Source organism: Strix uralensis, chromosome 4, assembly GCF_047716275.1.
Source record: "Strix uralensis isolate ZFMK-TIS-50842 chromosome 4, bStrUra1, whole genome shotgun sequence".
NCBI classification, from domain to species: domain Eukaryota; kingdom Metazoa; phylum Chordata; class Aves; order Strigiformes; family Strigidae; genus Strix; species Strix uralensis.
In genome coordinates this window covers 37,494,389-37,505,961 of record NC_133975.1, presented here as the reverse complement: position 1 = coordinate 37,505,961, position 11,573 = coordinate 37,494,389, and the positions used below count along the sequence as shown (strand labels likewise).

The 11,573-nt window shown below is 38.0% G+C and overlaps 1 protein-coding gene across 1 annotated transcript in view; it reads right to left on the bottom strand.

Moving 5' to 3' along the window:
• DCTD (dCMP deaminase) overlaps positions 1 to 11,573 on the bottom strand; it is a 58,865-nt gene that overhangs the window by 39,057 nt on the left and 8,235 nt on the right. The window contains exon 3 of the mRNA XM_074866416.1: positions 10,093 to 10,135. Coding sequence (XP_074722517.1) covers positions 10,093 to 10,135 — 43 coding nt within the window. The remainder of the gene's footprint in view (positions 1 to 10,092; positions 10,136 to 11,573) is intronic.

Here is an 11,573-nt window from a genome sequence, read left to right as displayed (position 1 = left end):
GGGATCCTTTCTGGACAGTTTTCCATTTAATTGTTTCTTTTACAAAGCTTTCCAGATATCCAGAATTTTTTTATAAGTCTTTCTAATAGGTTGGAAGAAATATAATAATGTTTTTAACAGGCATGTAGTGAATGAAGCTATGAAAATGAAATGAGGGTAGAAGCAGAAATAGAAGCAATCTTACTACTGTACTATAAAAAAAGGACTTATTGTGAGTTCCTTGCTTTATATTATATGGAGAAGAATTAATATATCAAATGTACTTATTGGTAGCTCCTTTATAACTAAATGGTCATCAGCTATGGTCTATATGGTGGTCTTGAAAATTGTATTTTATATTCTCTACTTTTATGAACAATCCGTTTCATGCCCTCAAATCATAATCGACAAAAATGATGTTTCATCCATGATGTTTGCAATAAAAATAATATGGCTTCAGGCATCAACTGACGACATTATTTTCTGAGCACAGGGGAATCATTAATCTTGAGAGACAATCAACTACTACATCAATTATAAGAATATAGGCACTTTCAGTCAATTGTAATTGTTCATTATCACAGGAAATTCAAACACTTGGTGTACCTGCCTAAGGCACCAGCTAAGCAAACCTATGATGAAGTTCCAATAGTTTGCATGAAAGTGAAGCTAAAATATTTGATTAAATCTTATCCAGGAACAAATCTATAGAGCATGGATTGCCATACCCATCATAGCTACACCCAACCTTCATTAGCCTCCTCCATTTCTTAATTTCAAAATTTGAAGCACTGAAATGTAGTGGTAGGTTCTATTCATAGCATTTACAGTAATGGTTTTCCATAGAGCTGCCTCACTTTATTCTTATGGTCCAACTCCCTCCCCTAGGAAAAAACAAAAACAAAAGCAAGAACCAAGCCAGAAATGCAAAGGAAAAAAGAATTAGCTGATGCGGATGGGGCATTACCAAATCCCTGTGAAGTCCATGGGCCATACCTCAGCCTGTTGTACAAGAAATTCTAGTTGCAAGAATTAGTGAAGGAATTCTTCCAAGTATTACTGCAAATCACAATATTCCCTTTAGATTATCGCTGACAGAATTTTAAAATATTTACATTATTTATCAGCTCCCGCATCTCCACATCTAAATGTAAGCTGTAATCAATAAATCATCAATACCTCACTTCTTTATTCTGTGAGATTTAAATTATGCAGCTTTCCATTGTTTTTATATATATGTGTGTTTGTACATATATATGTAATGCCCAGCCTTTCCAAACCCCTCAGAAATAAACTTATTTCTAATCAGTGAAGGTGCACCTATCATTTGGGAGCTGTGACTACTTCTATATACTGAGTAATAAATTTAAATAGCATAGGATAAAATGGCAGAAGTTGTTTATGCATTCCAACTCTGCAAGTTTACAACTTTGAAGATGAATGGAACTAGGTCCAAAGTTTAGGCAATGATTTTATTTTATTGTGAATTGTGCTTATGTGTCATGAGAATCAAAAATGCTCAAGATCTCAAACTCAAACTCATTTTACTGTAGACAGAAAATAGAATAGGATAGGATAGGATAGGATAGAATAGAATAGAATAGAATAGAATAGAATAGAATAGAATAGAATAGAATAGAATAGAATAGAATAGAATAGAATAGAATAGGTATAAGTTAAGTATCTCTGAATTTCTGCAGTGGCTTTAAAAGGATAGAATTGTGGGATGCCTTATTACCACAAAGCATCTTCCCCTTCCTGATTTTGTAAGCTTTGAAGTGATGAATAAGGAATGGTAAAACTTAATAAAAACAGACTCGTTTTTCAGTAAAATGCTTCCTTCAGGAAAGGTGAGATGGTTAATGAAGCAACAGTAAATGCTGAAGATACAGCTTGGCATACTTTCTGTAGTGGAATTCATGTGGGGCTTGTAGTAGGCCTTAGGCTGGCTTTTTGAGTACAGCTTACTTAACCCACAGACTTGAATGGAAATTCATTTACTTAGGAATTTAACTAACTTTATTTCAAGCCACAGGGAAAAAAAACCTTTAAAACTTCTTACTATTACCCCCAAATTTATTTTAAAGGTGTCTTTTGATAAGAAAAACTAACCCATTAATCTGAATGACAATTATTACTGTTCTCAAAACTAAACCACTTAAAGAGTTTGGGAGTTCTTATGGAAAAATTTGAAACTATTATACTTCAAATTAAATTTGAAGGTATTGCATATTGAGTTGCTTTTTTTTCCTCCCATAGTTTTTAATTACTAGTACATTTGCATGAAAATAGGATCTTTATTTCTTGAAAGCTCATCTGCTCCTGCTGCTTATTCTTCATTGAAGATGTCACATGCAAAGGGTTAGATCTTCAGGTGAGGCAGAAGCCAGAGCAGATGTGCTTAGAAGAAAGAAAGTTTTTTATGCAAATACTATTTTTAATAAAACAGAAAAGAAAAAAATTGAAAATACATGCTCTGAAAGCAAAATTCCAATATGCCTTCCAGGAGATAGACACGTCCCTCCAAACAAAAGTAATTTTGAACCTTAAAACTGAATACAGAACATAAAAATATAGTATGAAACCCTAAAGATTCACTAGATCACTGTTTACTCAAAAAAGCCCCCTAGTTTGATAGTCATGCCCTTACTGTACAATAAGGAAACAGGAGGCCCAGGCAGTCAGGTTCATTTAAACTCTCAAAATAAGACTTCTCCTATCAAAGGTTTCTAATTTTTTATGGTCCTTTCTGAAACAAATTGCCTATTTCTACCTGAAGAGAGGCATTCATATTGTAAAAATCAACCAGTCAAATGCTTATGCCTTAGTGCAAAGAAAACATGAGCAGCCAACACTGAATGAACACGAACAAGCTATTGGCTCCTCCATATGCAGGTCCATTTGAAACAGCAGTGCAACACTTTGAGGGAGTTTGCACCACCGTGTGCCTGTGCTTTAAAAGAGAACTGAAGGTATTTAACATCATATTTAATATATGACCCCTGCTTCTATTTCTCAATAATGTAGCTTGATTCCAGCTACCAACAAAATTGAGTACATTAAAGTAGTAACTGGAGCCTGGGCTGTATTAGAAGTATGAGAAAAACCATGAAAGATTCACACACTAAAATAAAACTGTTCTGCTTTAAAAGAACTACTGTGCTCTACCAAATTTTATTGAAGATTAACTAGTCTTCAGATAGCTCTGCCCACTTATGTAATAAATGTGGTGGTTATGTTTGACAATCATTGCAACTGCCTGCAGCCTATCTGGGAAGCATCCTGAAGTTCATCACACTCCAAGCACCAGGCTGGCGATGACAGTAAATGACCTGTCAGGTATTCCAAAGCTGTACACAAAAATTTGGCTGTGTAAATAATGCTTTGGAATGACAAAATGGCACTAATCATTTCCATGGTCAGATCCCCAGTCCATGTAGGGCAAACTAGAGGCAGTGCTGTCTCTCTGCTGAAAGGGGGGGCGGGGGGGAAGGGAAGGGGAAAGGGAAGGGGAAGAGGAAATGAAGGAGGGTTGGGTTTATAACATGGGTCCTGCTAAGAAAAATAGCAAGAAGAAGAATACAGCTCTGTCAAAGCTCCAGAAATAGTGTCTGACCTCATTTCTTCTGGAACAGAAAATGCCAGGCAGAGGCAAGGACCAGAGAGTATTTTACCTGCAGCCAGGAAAAATTGACAGTGCACTTAGATACTCAGATTCAAATCTGCAATACAAATGAATTGCTACTAATAAAAACAAAGCACAGAGCCCCTTTTACATTGTTTTATCCTGTTTAAAAGACAAACATTTGCACACTGCAAGCCTCAAATGGATAAAAGCTACCATGAGAACTTATAAGCCATCTGCTAGCTTCCTAATGAAGCCAGTAACTATTATTGTTTACAGTTGAACACCGGGGGTCATGTGTATTTGCTGTAATGAAAGAATCAATGCATCACTGCAGATGCTAAAAGAGAACTTTTTTTTTTCCAGACGGCTAATTATAAATACAATAAAGTAGCAAATTAAAAAAAAATCTGTTCATCTCCATAGAGAAATAGTGCTTGGCACACCAAATACAAAACGCAGCACTGTTCTGTTTTCTAGTAGTCTCCACTTGACAGACTCAGCTTACAGAAACAGAATCACAAAAAGTTACTCTCCGATACTTAACAAATAGCTGATCACCAAGGAATGCTTAGCCCCCAATTCTCTAATCTTTATGAACCTCCTACATTATGTAATTGTACTCTTTATCTGAATGTAATGATGAAGCGTGCGTTAGCAGATATCTCTCTGTTGCTGTTTCACTCTGTTTCTCTTGCTTGAAGAAGACACCATGACATATGAAAACTTGGCTCAGTTGAGCTGTTAAAAATGTCCTGAAGTTTCTTGGATTTTTTAAATGTTGGTTGAAGAGAAACTGATACACAGCAAATATACAATTGATTTCTGGATTACTATTTCATCACTCAAACAAAAATACTCTTAACAAAAATACACAAAAACTTACACAGTAATATTAATTCCCAACATTCAGCAAAAACAAAGAAAAATAATTGGGCCTTTGTACTTGATGGAATTCTTAAATTCACTGAAAACAAGCCATTCATTTTGAAATCTTGTTAATGGACTTTATTTGCTGTAAAAAAGTATCTTAATTTCAGGAAATTTCCTAAAGCCTGCAAGTCAAGAGCTGACTTGCATTGCTCAGTTGAAACACTGCAAATGACTCCTCATTGTCCTCTGATACCATCAGGGCCATGGTGCAGCGTTCTTGCAGCTTGTACTCATTCCACCTGCCACACACACAGAGCTACGTATCTGTCATAGGGCTAAAATTCAGTATGACATTGTAGCTAGATCGGTTGCAGTAGACAGGAAAGCTATATTATTGTAAGCAACAAATCAGTAAACCCATAGTCAAGAAAGGGAACAAACAATATTCCTCTTTTACAGTAACAAATACTTGTAGCAGGTTGTATTCAAGGCCGAAATAAAGCAAGCTGTCAGCAGGAGAATACTGTTTCTTTTTTAAATTTTGTCTGGGTACTGTAGTAATGGCCAGGGATAGCTAACAGCAGGTAGACCAGAGTGGGTAGAGTTCATTAGTGAGGTCAGAGAGCCCAGAGGAGCATTCCTGGGAGAGACCTATTAAGTCCAACGCCTGGCTCCCCTGCTGCACCCTGCTGCTGAGGCTCCGGTGCATCACCCTCTCCCTGCTTCTGGCCCCACACGCCTGCTTTGTCAGATGTGACTGACTGTGTGTGGTGCAGGGGCTGGGAGTCCCAAGGAGAGGCCCCACTGCAACCCTTTGCTGCGGCCCGCTCCCTGTCTGATGGCCGCACGTCCACAGTCAACACGCACGGACAAACCTGTCGTGTGACCCGCCACATGTGTTCCTGAGGTATGCACGGACCATGGGCAAGTGGTCTGAGACGCTGGGTAAAGGGAAGATGGAGGGACGGGCTAGGCATCCAAAGCTTTGCTTTGCTTTGCCAGACCTGGCTGGACCCCTCCAGAGAAAATCAGTGGAAGTGACTGGAGTACAGAAGAGGATGAGGAGAATAATTTAGTTTCAGTTCCTATTCTGATGAAGCTTCCATCTTTGTGGACTTAAGTGAATAACTTAATTTATATGTCTTAATTCTCTGTTTCATAAAATGTCTGAGATAATACTTTCTTCCCTAAACCACAGGCAAATGTGTATGAATATATTTGCTTCCCCAAATTACAGGGGAGTTGCAAGAATTAATTAGTTAATGTTTGTGAAGTGCTTTGAAGGCAGAAAGCACTCTATAAATGCTAATTATTAAATCAAAGGTTTATCTGACTTCATTACTAAACCACTAATAAAATAAGTTACATAGATGTTGCAGGTTGGAAAAGGCACTTTTACTGTCTAAAAGATATAAAGGTTTTAATTAGCAAATGTTTTGAAAGCGCTGTGCTGAGGAAAAAAATGCTAACTGTTAATAAAGGTTTTCCCTAATGAAAATGGCTACAAAATATGAACTCCTGGATGCTACTGTAACTTCTGCATATATTATCTAAAGTTTTGTCCCATGACAACAATATTTTTATTTGAGGCAGAATTTTTGTAATATTGATGAAAAAAATCGTGGTTATGTTTGTCAAATAAATGTTTAGATGCAGCAAGAGATTAAAGGTATCATTCTTAGCAGAGAATAGCAAAACCTAATGTACTGTCAAATTATACATGTATACACATACCATTATTTTTGCTATTTAACTTAAAGTTGTATTTTGCCAAGCTTCTGAGCTTCTGCTAATTTACAAAGTTCAGCTCTTCCAAATGCTCTACTGTACCTGCACGTGACCTGTTACCTACATGTTATCTTAAAATCTAAGCATGCAAACAGATTTGAATCTTTTATGCATAGGCAGTTAGACTGAATTCTGAAAGTGCCTCAAGCCTTCTGAAATACTGTGGATCTTTAGGTTCACATATTTTCATCCTGCCAGGAGAAACTTTTTGTTCACTTGTTTGTGACACTTGTTTCCCCTCTGGATTTAATAATATAAACCTGGGTACAATAATATGAACAAGTTGATCTATTAATATGAGTATAATAATTAATGCATTAACATAATTAGTTCTGATTCATCCCCTTCCTACATACATTTCAGACATAAACTTGATTTTAGAGCCAGAGTTATATTATTATTATTTCAAAATCATCAGATGGTAATCAGCATTTCTCAAGTGCCTAGGCTAGTGGTTTGAAAAGAAGTTTGAAAGCAGATCTTGATACGTTTAATACCTGTCATAATGTCTGCCTGTGGCTGTACAAAACATGAAACCTTGAGCAATAAGAAAAGTCCTATTAATCTGCTTTGCCAAGAGGGGAGAGGCATGCCAGCATCCTCCCTACTTACAACTGTGCTGATGGCAGGAGTATGAGGATGCAGTCAGCCAGGCCCGCTCAGTGAAGCAATGCAGCCTGGCTGCTGAGGCAGAAGCTGCCCATTTCCACGGTTCAGGAGACAAAATACCTCATGCTGTCCCTAGTGCTCCCAGGAGGAAGGAGAGGTGCAGGTATTGCTCCTACAGAAACCAAAGGGGTCTGCTGCTTTCCAATGTCACAGACCGGCAGCTCCAAAAGGTCCCTCTCAAACACCCCTGGGGAAGGCCATAGTATACGTTCATTAATTTGAGCTATAAATCACAATTTCATACGGCAGGAAAATGTCCAGAAGATGATATGCTACAGCAAGGGGTTACGTCCATTTCTGTGCTCTTACTGTAGCTCTTCCAGGCAGATGGGGAGAGTCAGAGCAGCAGCAGGAGTGATAAAACTTTATCACTGCATCGATTTGTCAAGCTGTCCCTGAAGGAAAGATGACTGAGATTTTTTGGAAAGGGGACAGGGTTCAGGGCTGGGGACAGGAAAGGTGTCTAGGAATAGATGGAAAAAAAAAGTGTTCAGGAGACTTGTTAAAATATCAAGCAGAAGAAACTCAAGATTACTGAATTTCTTTAAGCCCAGGGTTTTTTGAATGTGTTTTCTTGGGTTGCATATTTACCTTATAAAAACATAATTATTATATCTTTACAAAACAATTTCAGGCTAACAAAGAGATAGTCCAAATTATTTTGTAGTTAGTCTAAAATTACACATTGTGACATAAGGCACCAATGACATAAAGCAAGAGCAGCAGTGCTGAAGTAAGGTCTTGAATGATATTTTAGTTATTATTATAACTATTAGCCTTATTTTTAAAAAATTATAGGAAATTGTGTGGCCTTTCTAGAGAAAGTTTATGGATTTTAGGATTAATCGATGACATTATACTAAAAATTGTGAAAAAAGAAAAATAATCCTTTTTTTATTTTTAATGCTACATTATTTAAATCAAAATGGACTTTGGTAAAATAAAGGTATACACAAATCCTTGTCTGGAAAACCTTAAAATGTATGTCAACTTCCATAGAATAATTTTGATGGCATCAGAGCTCAAAAAGACAGGTCTACCTTCAGTCCTGTATTTTGACTTTGTGTAGTTTAGCTTTTCATATTCTGATAGCATCAGTGATAGTGGTCCATTCACAGATGGTAACAACAGAAGTAACGCAGAAAAAAGCAGACATGCTCCCAAATACTTCTGTCTTGTAGCTGGGGAAAAGGCACATTAAATATTAATAAATTATGCTGATAAAATACTTCTGCTCTGACAGTATATTGTGAAAAAACAGGTATGATGGCAGTGGGACAGGGGTTAGAGCTTTGGAATACAATGGCCGAAAGTAAACAATATGGGTTTCAATAGGAAAAATATAAAATCATGTAACTGGAAAACAAGTATGCAGGTTATCGTTAAAGGACGGTGGCCTTGGTCCTGGGAATCCCTGTCACAGAAGAAGAGCTTAGGTTACAACAGCAATCCTTGGACACAAGTCCCAGTGAGGTGCTGTGGCAGAAGGAGTTAATCCCCTCTATGGCCGAAAAACTGTGGAAACTATAGTAGAAGTGGATAGAGGCCGCATATTCCTATATTTGGCATTAGTGTGACTTGCTGGGGAGTTAGTTCTATTTCTGATATTTCAAACTGAAGAAAGATCTCCTTTAATTGGAGTGGAGTCACAGAAGAGAAATGAAAACTATTAAAGGACTAGAAAATGAGCTTTATAGTGAAAACTTACCAAAGAGGAGATTAAGAAGTGATTTCATCATATTATGTACATTTACAAAATAGAAATAGTAATTTCCACTTGTGCAAGATGAGATTTAAACACATCTGATAAAACACAAGAGTGAAGAATTCTGACATGGAAATGTTTACCTCTTTTCTAGAGCTATGCTTAATTCTCCTATGTATAGAGCACTAAAATTAAAATCCAGCATTAGAAGAGGATGCAAAAATCACCTGCTTAAAACAAAAGTTCAACAGTTACTAACACTCAGCTCTTTGGGTTTCCTGCAATCATTTGAAGGCAACCCTAAAAATTATTTTTGCTATTTGGTTTGGTGTTCCATTATCCTTGCTTACTTTAGCAATGTAGTTTTCTTCCTACCTGCTACGTGTTTGCTTTCAAGAAAGTCTGCTCCTGTGACTTGTCCCAGAACAATTTGCTTGTACAGGTACACAAATTAAAAATATGAATAAGCCTAACTACACATCGAGACAATCTCACGTCAGAAATGATGTGTAACAATCCATGTAGATTATATGCCAGTGTTGGTCGGGAAAAGCAAGGCTTTGCAGAGGTTAAGAAGCCCTGTCATACCCTGGAATTGACACTGTTGGCCCTGTACCCAGCTGGATGGCATTTGGAATAGGGGATCATCTTAAGGATTTAAATCATTGGACTAACAGGACTTCACTTGGTGCTGCAAAAGTATCAACCATCAGGTAAAGCAGCAGAGAAAACAAAGTTCTGACATGCTCATTATGGGTTGTCTTTCATCCACCATTGTTTGGCTTTGGGGTTTTTTGCTATTTCTTAGTTTTCTGCAGGTTCTTCAGTTCAGTATTTGACATTGTTTCAAACAATATGACATGACAAGACATCATAATTGTTCTGTCATGATGATTTGGTGTATTTGAACATATGAATCCTCTGTAAATAAAGTGAAGGGATGTGAAAAAAAAATTTAGCTCTGTAGTCTGGTTTAAGGTTTTTGATTTTACTTTGATTTGGAAATGTCATGGCTCACTGCAAGCTCACCAGAGTGAGTTTAATGGATTAGAATATGTTATTACAATAAGATTGCTGGAGAAGCATATTCCACAGATGGAGACACTAAACAAAATGACTGACGAAAGGCCTCTGCTGCATTAAAAGGCAGTGTACACTACTTCTTTCTTGCCTTACAGGATAAAGGGCAGGAGTAGCACTACAGGTTCACTACAGCAGACAAGTTTTCTCTGTTTTTAGCTTTTCTTCATTTATGTTGATACATCAAAAAAGATCTCTTAAAGATATATACAGAAAAGCATTAATCTTTCATGTGGCGTTATGGACACAAAATGTGCATATATGGTCTTTTGAGAATTTTTGAATGTTCTTTTTGAGATTTTTTTTCTGAAACATGATTTCCTTCAAGGATTTACTTGATTCAAGAAAACCTCTTTTCATGAACAACTCTTACCTTCTTCTCCCCTGCCTCAGTGTATTTCTTTGCCTCCTCTTACCTAAACAAAACATAAGCTTGTGTTAGCTTGCTCATGATCTATGAAAACCACATAAAACTTTAAAAATATGTATTTTATTGGTCAGATCATTTTTTTCTCTTACCAGCATCTCGGCACCTGTGATTAGTGGTTATGTGTAACTTGAGAATGGCTCTTTCCCTCCAACTAGTGTAGAAGGCACACCGATTCCAGGGGTGATGATGGTTCTCAACCTCCAGTTGCTTCTTCCAGCTCTCACCGGATGGTGTGGCTATTGGTGCTGTTTCAAGGTCACTGAAGGATGTACAGCATACTCACCTCTGCTCAGAGCCCTTCCTGAGCAGAATCCAGGGATGAGCACTTCTGTTTTGTCTTTGACCCTATTTTTCTGTCTCACAAGAATGGGATGGTTTGAGTGGCAACCCCAGCCACTGACTCTAACAGCAGATGTCACTGTCAGCAGCACGGTCCTTTGCCGGCTGATCACAGCAACAGGTATGGAGGTGACTACAGCCACTAACAAGACTGTTCCAGGGAGTGGGGATGTGGGATGCTCCGGAGAAGGGAGCAGCATGGTTGATATAGGTACGACAGCATACACTGGGAAGTGCGGCACAGAGACACGCCAGCTGCATAGAGCAAGCCAGGTCCATTCACAGTAGCTCTGCTGCAGCCCCGGCCCTGGCAGATCAGAGCTGACGGCTGCAGAACAACAGCAGCGTCGGAGGGAGCAAGTATAAGAAAGGAGGTGGGAAGGGGAAGGCAAGCAAAAGAGCAGGAGCCAGCACCTGCCATAGAAAAAGGTGACACTACCTTTCCTACCCCCATCAGTGATATATAAAAAATTACCGTGAGTCTTGGTTTAAGTATATAGGGTGAAACTAGATGGAAGCTGTAGAACGACCAACCCTTGTTCTGCTACATTTTGAAGATGCATTGCATTTTATTTCCTCAGGCTGAAATGCCTCATTCTGCAATCTGAAAAAAAGCCCAAACAAACTGTTTCCAAGTTCCTGGAGTGAGAAGCAGGCTGCTGCACTTCTTTCACATTTGTTATGTTCTGAAAAAAAGGTATCAATGGTTAAGTAATCAGAGAGTTTCTGAGATAGTGCCTGAAAACACCATTTTTCTTCTTTATATAAAAGAACACTTTATGCTGAAGGTGGCATATTGAGTTGTACAAAGATGTATTAATGCTTCCACAGAATAACCAAGGTCTTTTATGAGTGATGTCCACGATACCACTAAAAGCTGCAGAGACTGCAGTCCCAAGGAGGTTTATCTCTTGTTCTGGTTGTCTAGCGAGACTAAAGGGAAAGCAGCACTGATTCTAAATACCCAGCTGCTGGCTTGCAGGGGAACCTCTGGCGTAGAGTTCAAGAAGCCAGTTTGCAGCATAGTAGTTTCTTTGTTTTGGTATGTTTGAATTACATGACACGCTTTTGTGCTCTTTAAAGAT